Source organism: Serinus canaria, chromosome 23, assembly GCF_022539315.1.
Source record: "Serinus canaria isolate serCan28SL12 chromosome 23, serCan2020, whole genome shotgun sequence".
Classification (NCBI taxonomy): Eukaryota; Metazoa; Chordata; class Aves; order Passeriformes; family Fringillidae; genus Serinus; species Serinus canaria.
The window spans coordinates 2,945,405-2,959,595 of NC_066336.1; the positions used below are offsets into that span (position 1 = coordinate 2,945,405).

The window sequence follows — 14,191 nt, forward strand, 5'->3', positions numbered from 1 at the left end:
CACCTGCCCCAGGCACTGAGCAACCCCAGGGAAGCCAAATCTGCAGCAGACACTGCTCATGCCCTTATCTGCCACAGCACATGGATGTTGTGGTGGCACTGCATCGATTAACAGCCTGTCAATAACAGCCCTCAGACTGCACACAGAGATCAAAGCCAGTCAGAGGAACCCCAGGGAGGAAGGATCATTTCTCTGGCTTTCCTGGAAAGCCATCCAAAATGTTGAATGTTCCTCCACAAAGCCACCAGAGACCAAATATGTCAACTCAGCAGTTTTTATTTATATAACACAGTTTTTCTTTGCCAGGGCTGTCTCATGGCTATTCAGTACATGACTATACTGCATAGTGATACAGAAAGTTCAGCAAGTGTCAGCTGGGGAGTACAAAATGTTAATCTTCTCATTGCAAGAGAGGCTGCAGATACCAGCATTCCACCAGAAACCCAAACCCACCTTGCCAAGTAACACGTGCCTGAGGTGAGAACAGCATTGATTAAAACTGCAAGCAGCAAGGTGCTGAACAGTAACATTAAAAACCATTTTATCTGTAATTTACAAATATGCAAAGTATCAGGTTACTTAAAATTAAGAAGCATTTTGCTTACTAACATGAAACATTACTAATTTGTAATGTATCTTTATTAACCAGGTATACAGGTTCCTGTGTCCCTGTGGTCTCATAGCACATGGTGCCAGTCTGGGCAGGTCATTCCTTGGACAGCAGAGGGAAGAGCAGAACAGACAACCCTGCTCCCAGGAGGGTTTCAGGACCAGCTGCCTTCCACTCTCCCCTTGCTAATTTGCCACTCAATAACCTTGTTTAACCACAGAAGGGCGTATTGTATTTAGAAAACAACAACACACGCAGATACAATGTGTATCAACAAATCAACTGCTTCTGGCCTGCAAGTGCCAGGAACATTTCTGCATCCCTTGCACAGCAAAATAACAGGACCAGAACCAATTACTACAGCAATTGGTTTTGCATATTTAAAATCTCTTACAGTACCTACAATAGAAAACATCTTACAGAGTAAGAGGAAAAGAAACAGAAACAGTCTTGCCAAATAATTCTTATTCTGCAATACTGGATGCTGCTCTAGTTGGGCACAGCCAAGGGGACAGGGGAATATTGGTGAGGAAGAAGAGGAAGCAACAGCTTTACAACACAAAATATTAAAGACTCCTCAGGAAGGCCCCTGGCAGCAGTCCAGATGTGACTGTAGCTGTTCTATTGCTGTCTGAAAGCAAAAGGCACATAATAAATCCTTGTTAGTGCTGTACAGAGCCAGCCTGGGCCAGAGACAGTTCCAGAGCAGCACTCACAGCATGCTCAGCTCACTCACCTGCTCTGACACTGCAGCTGTCAGCACATACCCAACACACAACTCACACACAGCTCTGGAGCAGTGTCCAGCCACTCCTCAGAGCAAGGACTGTGCTCCTGGGAGCTGAGAGCTCACTTAGCACTTGTGGTCCATGGGGCACAATTACCTCAGGAAGATCAGCTGAGGTGGGAGGGGTGTGGAAAATATCATTCAAGAAGTGCACCAGTGAAACCAGTCAGATAAATCCAGCTCCAGATTACATTTATAACCCAATATCTGCCACAGATCTGAATGGTGGGATTTAGTAGAGAGGCTTAGTCAAGACCTAACAACAGCATTGACAAGGCATTTGGGTCCTCAGAAACTAGCCTTAGGCCACTACAAAAGCAGCACCCACTTCTCTCATCTAGTTATAGTCAACTGCAGGAGCTCAGGGTGTGCCAGACTCCCATGAACCCCAAAGGAACAATCCTGCTCCAGAGCTGCAGCCTCCCTTCCTGCTTAGCCCCTGGGGAAGGCGAGATGCTGGGGTGTTCTCAACTCTCCCACAGGCACGTGGTCAGAGCTGGAACAGAATTTGTTGTGAGCACAATTTGCTGTGAGCACACCACCTCTGGCACCCAGCCTCCAGCTGGAACCCAGTACTTCCAAAGGAATAAGAAGGAGCACTCAGAAGGCATCTGTGGCAGCTGCAGAGGCAAACCCAGCCCCTCAAGCTCTCCCCATACCTGCCTCACACACCTGGGTTCTGAGCCTTGTAGGTGAGGATCTCTGCTGCCAGCCTCTGGGGGTCCAGCAGCCGGGGGAAGCGGCTCATCACAGCATCCACCAGGCGCGGGTGGAAGATGCCGCACAGCTTGACGTGCACGCTGGCCCTCTCCTCAGCAAACTGCTCCGAGGCAGCCCAGGGCCCTGAGTCCCTGTAGGGCAGCCCTGGGGCCCCGTGCACCGGGCGGGGGCTGTGCACACCGGGGGATCTCACCTGTGGCAGAGGGTAGGGCTCAGACCAGAACTCCTGTGAGCGTGGCAGGGCGGCGCCGAACTCACCGGGCAGGCTGTACTGCCCCGCTGCACCCGTGTGCACGGGCACTCCAAACCCTGAGAAAGAGTGGGGTGCCCCTGAGCGAGGCATCTCAGGGCTGTACTGCAAGAAGCTAGCACCAGAGGAAGAAGATTTGTGGGAGCTGTGGTTGTAAGAGACCAGACCATTCTGCTCTAAGCTGGGGGAATGTGGGTAGACAGGTCTCTGCCTGCCGCAGGTGCAGACGGGCACCTGCTCTGCGTGGGAATGGTCACAGTGACTGGTACATCTGTGAGGCCACATGTCAGACAGCTGGTTCTCCAGAGAGCCAATGCCTGAGTCGAGATGCTCCTGAGTGATGTAAGACAGAGAATCCATGGGAGGCTGCTGATACCTGTCAGGGGAGACAGTGCCTGACACACAACCTTTGGTCTGAAGCACAGCGTCGCTGGGCTTGGCTTTGTGGGCCAAGCTCTTCCTCTCTGCAGAGACCTTCTGTACAGAGCTTTTGTCACTCTCCGTGGGCACAGAGCACAAGAGCTCTGCCTGGGAACCCCGCTTCCCCTTCTTCTCCTCAGTGGCACTGGTACTTCTGGTTGGAGACAGCCTTGCGTTGGCACGGAGCTCATCAGCTAACGAGCGCTGCGGCTGGTTGATCCTTTCAGGATGGTAGAACTTGCACTTAATTCCATAAGTGCATTTTTTCCCTGTAAGGAAAGCCAGAGCATGAAATTACCAGCTGGATTTGACTAGATTAGGAGTGACACTTGCACAGGAAAGTTGTTCTCCACATTAAGAGGGCAGGTCTTACCATAAGGGCACTGCTGTTTCTTGTGCTCTGGAACTACAGGTTTCTTCCTGAGGAAGTTATCCAGACTGGGGCCATGACGCCCTAAGGGATCATCTGGAGGCATAAACCTGAAGAAAAACAAATCTCAGTCAGAAGGAGTTCATGTTTTTGAGTTGAGGTTGGTTTCTTCTCAAAGCCTCCTATTTCATTGAAGATCCAAAGCTATCTGAGCCCTACAAAGCTCTCCCATTTCCTGCCATCCAGTCCACACCAGCACAAAATGATTCCCTTCAGGCACAGAAGAGGCTCAATGCCTGACTGTTGACCAGAATTGCTACCTGCTGCTAACAATTGTCCTGTGAGGATATCACACCCTGGAGCTCTCCTTGGAGCTCCTAGCTCCAAATTAGGAGCAGCTACTGAGATGCCACCAACTTCTTTTGGCTTTGTATCCTACAGCCTTTCATTATTTCTTCACTAGCATTTTGCTCTTCTCATGCATCACTTGCTATTGCTTCATTAGAATAAAGTCACACAAATCTTTCTTAAAAGCCCAGGAAGATGTGACTATGATGCCAGGGAGTGGCTACCTAAAACAAAGGCTAGCTAGAGTTAGGAGAATAAAGTGGTATTTACTAAAGTGGGTATTTATTTATTAAAGTGGGTATTTATTAAAGGCCTTCAACAGGTACACTTTGGGCAGTGCAAAAGCCTTGGACAGGCTACACCCAAGATGGACCATGGTCAAGAGTTTTTCACACAAATATGAGTTTGGTCTATTGTCCAATTACAGCTTCAGATAATGAAGTCATATTCCCCATTTTGCTCCCCTCCCTCCAATTCAATTTTGTTTATGCTTTTCAGGGCCTGAGGCAGAGGGTGCCCTTGATTCTCAGGCCCAGAAGGATTGTATTGTCTGACTGTCACTCACAAATTTCCTGGAAAAATCCCTTTGCCCAGGATTTCTCTCCAGGGAAGCTGAGAAGCCTCTGAGAAAAAGGAAAACAATATTTATTTCACTTGCTTCTCCTGTGTTTTCCTGCTCCGGAATGTGGTTGGAGATTTGTTTATTGAACAGGTGATTGTTTCATTGGTTTCATGTGAATTGTTTTGACTTAATGGCCAATTGGTGCCAAGGTGTGTCAGACTCTGGAGAAAGAGTCATGAGTTTCCATGAGTACCTTTTAGCCTTCTGTCTGTATCCGTTACTATAGTTTAGTATAGTATTCTTTAATACAATATAGATCATAAAATAATAAATTAACCTTCTAAGAACACAGAGTCAGATGCATCATTTCCCCCTTCATCTGGGAAGCCCGCAAATACAAGATCTGACCAACGTGTGACGAGAACTTACTAACACTCCATATGGAGCTCAGAGTCAAGCACTGATGCTGTACAAGAAATAAAAAAACAGAAGGCAGAGCCCTACTTGTCATTGACAAAGGAGTACATCAGCAGGCGCTCCTCGATGAACTTCTTCCACTCGGGCCGCTCGTTCTGCAGGTCGCGGTAGGTGTCGTTGGACACCACGATGCCGTCGGACTCGTGGGCCAGCTTGACGATGAAGCGATCGTCGTAGCACACCACGCGCTTGCCGCCCACGCGCCGCGACGGCGTGAACACCAGGATCTTCTTCTTCTCCAGCTCATGCAGGATGTACTGGTCTGGAGCAAACACAGCTATCAGCACGCCTGTGTGCCACTCGTGGGGACCCCAGGACGAGGGAAGAGATGAGTCAAGAGGACGCCAGTGAGATCAGAAGGCTAAGTGAGTAGTATCTTAGATGTGGGGAGGATGGTGTAGATGGGGAGGGGATTAGGTGTAATATGGGAGGTTGTTCGAGGGGGCGAGCCGGCTATCCGCCGACCCGGCGAGCCGGCTATGCGTAGTAGGGGCGGGAAAGGGGGATGAGGACACTAGCCCAGCCGAAAACGAGCCAGCCGAAAACGAGCCCAGCCGAAAACGAGCCAGCCGAAAAACGAGCCCAGCCGAAAAACGAGCCCAGCCGAAAAAGAGCCCAGCCGAAAACGAGCCCAGCGAAACGAGCCAGCCGAAAAACGAGCCCAGCCGAAAACGAGCCCAGCCGAAAACGAGCCAGCCGAAAACGAGCCCAGCCGAAAACGAGCCCAGCCGAAAACGAGCCAGCCGAAAACGAGCCCAGCCGAAAACGAGCCAGCCGAAAACGAGCCCAGCCGAAAACGAGCCCAGCCGAAAACGAGCCCAGCCGAAAACGAGCCCAGTCCGAAAAACGAGCCCAGCCGAAAACGATCCCATCCGAAAACTAGCCCAGCCGAAAACTATCCCATCCGAAAACTATCCCATCCTAAAACTATCCCATCCTAAAACTATCCCATCCTAAAACTATCCCATCCTAAAACTATCCCATCCTAAAACTATCCCATCCTAAAACTATCCCATCCTAAAACTATCCTATCCTAAAGAATAGAGAAAAGACACAGACAGAAGGCTTAACAAGAATGATAATGAAAAACTCATGACTGACTACTCAGTCTGACACAGCTGATGGTGATTGGCCATTAAGTAAAAACAATTCACACATTGGATAAGCAATCTCCAGGCCACATTCCAAAGCAGCAAAACCTGAGAAGCTGAGGCTTCTCAGCTTCCCAGGAGAAAATCCTGGTGAAGGGATTTTTCCAGAAAATATGACAGTGACACATCTGCACAGCCCTTCACGCAGATGAAATAGCATTATTGTGGCAGTCATATTTTCTGGAAAAATCCCTTTGCCCAGGATTCTTCTCCTGGGAAGCTGAGAAGCCTGAGAGAAAAAGGAAAATAGTATTATCTCATTTGCTTGTCCTGTGTTTTGCTGCTTTGGAAAGTGGTTGGAGATTTGTTTATTGAACTGGTGATTGTTTCATTGGTTTCTGCTGTGAATTATTTTAACTTATTGGCCAACTGGGGCCAAGCTGTTTCAGACTCCAGAGAGAGAGTCACCAGATTCATTAGTATCTTTGTAGCCTTCTGTATGTATCTTTCTGTATTCTTTAATATAATATAGTAACAAAACAATAAACTAGCCTTCTAAGAACGTTAAGTCAGATTCCTCATTCCTCCCTTTGTCTGGGAACCCCACAAATACAAGACATTATAAAGAAACAAAAACATTTATTCTGTCTCTCCACAACCCAGACTGTATACAGCCCTGCTCATCACTGTTCTGAGTTATTCAAATCTCAGATCTCTGCAAGCTCCCCTCAATTTGAATAATTCTGGCTAAATATGCTTCAGTTAAATACAAAGCATGTCCCTGCAAGAGGAAAAATATCAATAAATAAAAGACAAGGCATTAGGAAGTACAGCAGTATTACATTCCTTATTTTCTGAAATATTCCAACTGATTCAGGCAAAAGCTGGCTTAGGGTAGAAGTTAATGACTAATACTCCCTGGTCAGTTCAGCTCATTGCAGCTCTTACTACTCAGACTTTCCATTCTGAAGTTAATTACTGACTTAGCCAGAATTCTGCAAGCTCACTAAGTGACAGAGCAGTCAGCCTGAAAAGCTACTTTTAGTTTCCATATTTTCTTACCTGTTATGAGTACATCTGGTCGGGGCTGCTCCTTCCTCCACGATGGCACAAAGACTGTAATATCCTTGTGTCCCCTGTCCCAAAACCACTGGACAGCCAGGAGGATACCTCGGCAGGAGAACACTTCTTTATTCCCATGGCTGCAAAGGAGAAAATTAAGACTTTAATCCCTTCATGATTCAGTACACACCAGGCAGGCAGTGCACAGAGCAAAGGGAGCTGGCAATTAGGACAAGCCTCAGTGAAGTGTTGAGGAGCACAGGCAGCAAACACAGATGCTTGTCTTGTGTAACAACACCCTCACTCAGGCCTGCCCAGCACCCCCACTCGCCCGTGTCAGCACCTCAGGACACCAGTAAACACCCAAATGCTCACTGGGAAGGAGGCAGCAGCTGGAACTGTTGCAGCTGCTCTGAAACAGTCTCTGCTTCAAACCTTCTGATGGTTATTTTTAGCCCAGAGCACAATGTGACCCAAAACCCCTTTGTGCTACTCTGACAGCTAATGCCAGTGACTGTTTCCTGACAGGGTGCACTGTACCCTCACTGGGCCTTGGCCTGCAAACTTGCTCTGATCACTTCAGGAAAACAAGGTATTTTATATGCACTCTCATCTCAAGGAAAGATGATTCATTCCATGATGGCTCCAAACCTCATCTACAAATGCACAATTTGCACAAAATGGCATCATCTCCTGTCATCAGTGCTGGATGAGAGAACAGCTCATGACAGTTGGAGAACAAAGTTTGACAACCTTGTCAGAAGCCACATACTGATGCAAAAAAGCTTCCTAATTATTCATTAGGTCATATCAATAAGTTTCCAGAACTTCTAGGAGGAAACTACCCCTCCTGTTCTACAAGCACTAGTATTTACAGTGCAATCAGCTCTTCTGCTGATAGTGGATTTGGCAAGCTTGCCACACTTCTATTCCAGCCTGATATGTCACTGTGGGGATCCAACTGCCCATGTTCTGTGACAGCATTCTGGGAACATGCACTACACCAAAAGTAGTGCATGCTCTCACAATTCAGGAAGGTTTGCCTCACCTGGTCACTACCTGTCCCAAATCTTCCTCCTTCCATCTGCACCTGAATGGCATTTCAGTCCCCACCAGCCCCTCACCAGAGCCATTCCTGCAGTGGCACTGTTGCAGCACCACTACAGAAAAGTTTCAGTTCCCCTCCCAGCCTCACCCTTTCTTGAAACTACAAAGGAAGTTGAAGAGCTGTACAAAAGTACTTATTCTAGAAGAACTAAACACTTGGCAACAGAACTAAGACTTAAAGAGACACCTCACACACCTTCAATAAGAATCCTAAATTACAAAAGGCTGAAAATCGCCATCAGAAGATGCTCTAAAAGTTTTCTCCAATATCAGATGGATTTAGCTATAAATAGCCAGGCACAGGTTACTACAATTTTTTAGAGATAAGTGTGAGAAACAAATCACTTTTGGTGGATTTTTTCTTGGTTTGTCTTTGTTTTGGGTTGTTGGTTGTTTTTATTTTTTGAGTCTCTGCTACCAACCTCCAACCTCCAGAAGGCAGCTAATTGGGCTGATCTGATTTGGCAGCAGCCAGGGAAAAATTCCCTTAGAAGGAAGTAAAAGCTAATTTCCACTATGATTTGCATAAGTTTGTCAAGAGCTGTTGAGGGAGGCCGCTGTACATACTGCAAATGAATCAGCAGGGAACATCACACCATCAATACAGGAAGTTTCAGAATGGAATTCCCCTTCTAGCGAATTGCTTAAAAAACGCCAGACTGCTTCTCATGTCAGACCCTGGGCTCTGGCCTGCCCTGACTCACAGCTGCTGTGATTTCCCCTCTGCATTTTGGGGTAACTTTCACCACTAAGAGGCTCCTCACTAACAAACACAGCCAATCCTGCTGTTAAAGCCCAAGAACTGATCCAAGGTAAACTTTGTTGCCAGAGTCACTTATCAGCCTGGGCTCACAACAGGCCATTTTCCACAGAGCTCCCAGAGCTGTGGAGAGGGCAGAAACTGGAGCAGGTTCTCTTCAGGGGTGCCAGGCATGGCTCTCACTCTCCTGCCCTGTTCCACTGCCACCACTATTCCCCATTTGCCCTGGGGCTCATCTGTGCCCCATCTCTCAGTTCTGTTCTCAGAACTGTCAGCCAGGGCTTGGCAAAAACCACACCTGCAAACAAACCTCCACACAGCACTTTCACCTCAGACAAACCTACTGCAAGCGACACGGCAGCTCCACCCACAGCCAGGGTTATTTTTTATAAATCTACATACACAAACATAAACAACAAAGGAGGCGGATTCTGAGCTGCAACAGAAAAAAGCTTTCAGGACCCAGTTCAGAAGCTGCTGTGTTAAATTTCAAGAGTCTGCTATGCAGAGGTGGGGAACACATACTGCTGGGGTTGGGGTGAGGGCAAGCAAAGCTCACCAAAGTGGGAGCAAAAGCCAGGGTGAAAATGGGGATATCACACCAATAAATATACAGCCTTGAGATTCTGAATGCTTCATAGGTACTGGGGGCTCTGGTCAGTGTCCAACAGAACCTGCTCCAGCAACACTGGGACATGTGAAATGCTGAGCATGAGTCACAGCCCTGCCTTGGTGACACCTCTGACATCTCATTGCTCTCTCCCTTGTGCAGAAATTCACCAATATACAAGAGGCACAATGTGGAGACAAGTCTCCAATGGAGCTCCATATTACAAAGCCTTCTCTAATTAACCCTGTGATTATTTATTGAGCAACTTCCTGCTACGGAAACTTACACAAAGCCACTAGTTGAGAGGACAACGTCTCTTCAGTTATCCCCCCAGCGCCAGAGCACAGGAGGAAGTGTCTGTTTCAAAGGAAGCACTGCTGCCCTCACCATTGCCCTGTGACTGGCGGATCTGGGCAGGCAGAGCAGTGGCAAGACAGGCCCGCAAAGGCAAACGTGATGCTCGTCCTCGTGTGTCGGCGAGGTACCTTGGAAAATATTACCAGCCCCCTTCCCAGCACCCAGAAGAGGCTGCTTTGAGCAGGGCACTCACAGCTTTTCATCTCCGAGCCCTGGCAGAGCTCACACCGACTGCCCCGCGCCCAGCCCGGACGCACCTCATGGCCACGTTGCTGCCATCGATGACGATGGGCTTCAAGTTGTCGCTCTCCGTTTCCTCGGGGCCGGGCGCGGGGGATTTGTTGCCGGCGCCGCCCCGAGGGACCAGCGGGGCCTCGCTGGGCTCGGGCGGGGCCTCGGGGCCGTCCCGCTCGGCCGGACCGTGCTTCACCAGCTCCCCCAGCACCGTGTTGGTGTCGGCGCCCACGCCCAGCTTCTGCAGCACGACGCGGATCTCCTCCGAGGAGTAGCCGAGCTTGCGGAAAAAATCCACCTTCAGCTGCAGCTCGGGGCCGTCGCCGGGCCCCTCGGGGCTCTCGCTGCCGCTCATCCCCGCTGCGGGCCGGGCCGCGGCCGGCAGCGCTTCAGGCCAGCCCGGGGCGACGCTGCCCGCGCTCATGGTTCCCGGCGGAGGACTCGCGGCCTCCGCTCGCCGCCGGGACCTGCGGGGCGACAGCGGCGTTAGCAGCGGCTCCGCAGCCCGGCCCTGGCCCCGCAGCCCGGCCGAACTCCGGCCCCCCGCTCCGCTCCTCTCCCGGCCGAACTCCGGCCCCCCGCTCCGCTCCTCTCCCGGCCGAACTCCGGCCCCCCGCTCCGCTCCTCTCCCGGCCGAACTCCGGCCCCCCGCTCCGCTCCTCTCCCGGCCGAACTCCGGCCCCCCGCTCCGCTCCTCTCCCGGCCGAACTCCGGCCCCCCGCTCCGCTCCTCTCCCGGCCGAATCCCCGCCACGGTTCCGCTCCTCTCCCGGCCAAACCCCCGCCCCGAGCCTCCCGCTCCGCTCCCGGCCAAACCCCCGCCCCGAGCCTCCCGCTCCGCTCCCGGCCGAGCCCGAGCCCCCGCCCCGAGCACCCCGCGCTCACCGGGCCGCTGCTACCGCCGGGCTGCCGCTGCCTCTCCATGGGGCCAGAGCAAGGCGGGCGGCGGCCGCTTATTTATACGGAGAGCCGCGCAGGGCGGAAGGGCAGAGCGAGGGGTGGAGCGGCAGCCTCTACCCGGCCCGGCCCAGTCCGCCACAGCCCGACCCGGCCCTCCTGCTGCCGGGCTCCCGCCGCGGGGCCGGGCTCCGTGACACATGTCCCTTGCACCACCTGGGTCCCAGCGATGCAGGTGGCCGTGATTCAGCCACTGGTGGCTTATCAACCCGGCGGTGCGGAGGAGATAGGCGCTGGCAGGAAACATCTGTCACCTACCAGTGCTTGTCCCTTACCAAGGGCTAAACCGCACCTGTATGGAACTGCAGGGGTTAAAATCTACATTGTGAAACGTGCAAAAACTTCACATCTCTGACTTCTGATTAATCATGCCTAAACAATTTAATGAAGGTAGTTGCAAATTTGCTTCCCCGAGGCCACGTACCGGAGCTCAGCTCAGGAGCGAGGAACTCTCCCAGTTACAGGAATGCATTTGCATTCATCTTCCTTGTGGTTACCCCGAAACAATCATTTTTCCTTGTCTCTGGCCGTGTCTGAAACCGCACTGTGTGCTCAACAGTAACACACACACACAGCGAGATTCAGATCAGAGATAATCCTTACTCAGTTCTTAAGTAGGTGCTTTCCCAACACTTCTTTCCTTTGGAATCTACTCCAGTCAGCATGAATTTAGCATTGTTTGTGTGCTTTTGCTTCCAGGCTGAAGTCTATTGCACCAGAAAGTATGGCCACAGACGTACTTCCTATAGGACATACCCCAAGGAAGAGGCACGAAGCTGAATCTCCTGATTTATGCAAAGCAGTGGCAGCAGCCACATGGCTCCAATTTGGCGAAAGAGAAGCCAGGAGAGTGGGAGGCTGTTGGCTTCTCCACCCAAAAAGTCAGAGGGAGTCACATGCCGGTCCCACCTCAGAGCTCCTCATGGGTGATTTTGACTATTTTTTTTCTTTTCCACATTTGCAAACTGCTTTGAACAGTACTTTTTTTTTTTGTTTTGTTTTGGTTTTTTTTTTGTTTGTTTTGTTTTGTTTTTTTTTGTTTTGTTTTGTTTTGTTTTGGTACTATAGCAAGGGCTATGGTGGAGGCTGCAGTTTCTGAGGATATGAAGATTCACAGAACTTTGCTGGGGTTGTGGATGCACTGAGGCTCTCCAGCTCCAGACAGCAATGATGATGATGATGATACAGTGCCACAGCAGGGCAGCTGCATCATGCCCTTTCTGCAGGTGTCAGCTGGCACTGCTGAGCCTCTGTCCTTCTGTGACACATCTGTGGCCACAGGAAAGAGGTGGAAGTCCCCATCAGAGCACAAGAAAGCACTGGGCTGTTACAAGAGGAACCTGTGACACCGAGGGGAGGACAGGGGCTGGCGAGGCCAGATGCTCTCAGGATGGTCATTAGGAGCAGCCAGCTGCATCTCATCCTGCTGAGCTGGGAACTCTGGTGTGCAAAAAAGGAACTAGAGCATCCAGGGGCAGCAGGGACCCCAAAATGCTCTATGACAGCAGGCGGGGTCAGTCTCTGCCCGTCCTCCACCTCCATCCCCTTCTCTGCTGACTCAGTGTAAGCTTTTTTCCAGCCTGGTTCCTTGTTCATGACCAAGCCTTCAAAATCTTGATGTCACATTTTTCTAGGGATTACCACCCCCATGTCCCACATTTTAAAGAGCTCATCCTGTAGCAGAGCCTTTCATCACCTACTCATGCATTTAACACAGCCAAAATAGATGATATTCAAGGCTCCCATTATCTGCTGGTGGGGAAGAAGCTGGCCTTGTGCCAGTTCCTTGGGAGGTGATGCCAGCTCTTTGCAACTCCTGCTAACCAGCCACAACCAGGAGCCCTGTCACCAAAGTGGCCCTGGACCTGGCTGCTTCCCTATGGAAGCTCAAGGCAGCTAACTCACTTCTAAAAAAGGGCTAATTAAATCTCATTTATAAAAGCCTATGTGGAACCATTATGTTAATTAAAGACAACTTAAATGGCCTTATTTAGCAGCATTTGGGAGTAAATTAAACTGAATTAAGGCCACTTTAATTCTGAATGAGAATTTTATGCAGAATTTCAATGTTCTACTTTAGAATTAGTTAATTCAATTTAATTTTCTTAAGAATCCTGTATAGACAAACCCTGAGCAATGAGGTACCTACTAAGGCACCTGCTCCAAGGTGAGCTCATTCTTCAGCTTCTCAGAGAGGTGACAGGGCTGGGACTGGCTGCCTTGGGATCTGTGTCCTTTGGTGTCCTCAGTTCCTCGCTCATCTGTGGAGTGACCTGATGGCTCATCTCACTGCACTCACCCACAGGTGCTTCTGGTGATGAACTGAATTCTCCCATCACCTGCAACTCAAGAGGCTCACAGAGCTGCCTCTGCATTTTCTTTTACAGCAAGCAGTATAATTTACTACAGAGGACTCAGCACATTCCAGAATGAAAGGGAAAACAAATGATGATTTACACCCTTTCTTTGGAAAAGTGTAATCATGCCTCATGAGTGCCACGGCTGCTGTGTCGAAAGCACTCCCCTCCCGTCCGAGCAGGGGGGGAAGGCGGCCGGGGCTAGCTCGGAGCACAGCAGCAGCTAGCAGCTAAGGGGGCACTACCCAGATCCATCAGGGACGTCCGGGCTGCGCCTTCCTCGGCAGGACAGCAGCAACAGTATCGAAAAGAAGCGGCAAGGCGGAGAAGCCGAGAGAAAAGAGGGTCTTGACACGCCCGGTGTAGCTCAGTGGTTTTAATGTATCATTTCTCTACCGCGTCCAGGCGGGAAAAGACACCACTGTGTCCAGGCGGGAAAAGACGAGACAAAAGGGGGAGAAGCAGTATATAAAGGGGTGTACAAGAACCAATTGGGAGAAACTGAGGAGGGGAATTCAACATGACTGACGGGGTGGCAACAAGTGATACACGAACGAAGGAGGGACTCAGGGCACCTGCCCAATCACCCCCTGTGGAAGGGAGAAGTTTCTGGAAGGATGGGGGGGTTTCAGGAGATGAACGGGGCTCTGGAGGAGGGGAAAGGGGCAGTTGCCAGGGGAACGGGGGTGGAGACAAGGGCTTGGCAGCGAGCCCAGACAGGGAGGATACCATTCGAGGGAAAGGGGGAACCAGGACTGAACCATCGAACTGGGTATAGGGTTGTGACCAGGGGAATCATCACAAAACAATACAAAACAGGGAAGATAACTCAATTGGGAACTGAACACACACTACAACACATGAGGAAAGCTGAGCAGTAATGCTGGAAGCAAAGCTGAGCAACATCCCTTTATGGTTGTTTTTACAGTGCAGCCACTCAGGTTCATGGAGATGCCACTTGAGAGATCTGCTGCTCTGACTGGCCTTGATGAACAAGGGTCTGATGGCACAACCATCACAGGTTGCTGGAGGGAAAACTGCCAGCTGAGCAAAGCCAGGCTGGACACATGCCCAGTGCCATGAGGCACTGAGGGAAGATTCCTCCCACTTGTG

The 14,191-nt window shown here is 50.5% G+C and overlaps 1 protein-coding gene across 2 annotated transcripts; it reads right to left on the reverse strand.

Moving 5' to 3' along the window:
• Nucleotides 1–260: 260 nt before the first annotated feature.
• On the reverse strand, nt 261–10,738 carry ZC3H12A (zinc finger CCCH-type containing 12A). Of its 2 annotated transcripts, XM_050983423.1 has the most exons (6): nt 10,650–10,738; nt 9,789–10,232; nt 6,698–6,837; nt 4,572–4,806; nt 3,161–3,267; nt 261–3,056 (listed from the first exon to the last, which is right to left on the reverse strand). In XM_050983423.1, the coding sequence occupies exons 2-6, from the start codon at nt 10,187–10,189 to the stop codon at nt 2,062–2,064; spliced, it is 1,878 nt and encodes a 625-aa protein (XP_050839380.1). In that variant the 5' UTR covers nt 10,190–10,232; nt 10,650–10,738; the 3' UTR covers nt 261–2,061. The 2 variants fall into 2 exon arrangements, with proteins under 2 accessions (XP_050839380.1, XP_050839379.1); XM_050983422.1 differs by lacking the exon at nt 10,650–10,738 and having other exon boundaries at nt 9,789–10,563.
• Nucleotides 10,739–14,191: the final 3,453 nt, after the last annotated feature.

Bases quoted from the DNA above. Each gene is read 5' to 3' on its own strand.
- ZC3H12A (XM_050983423.1), bottom strand. From the start codon at position 10,189: ATGAGCGCGGGCAGCGTCGCCCCGGGCTGGCCTGAAGCGCTGCCGGCC. The intron at 4,807-6,697 runs GTAAGAAAATAT...TGTTTGCTCCAG, and splicing joins ACCAGATGTACTCATAACAG to ACCAGTACATCCTGCATGAG. The intron at 3,268-4,571 runs GTAGGGCTCTGC...GTTTTTCTTCAG, and splicing joins TACTCCTTTGTCAATGACAA to GTTTATGCCTCCAGATGATC.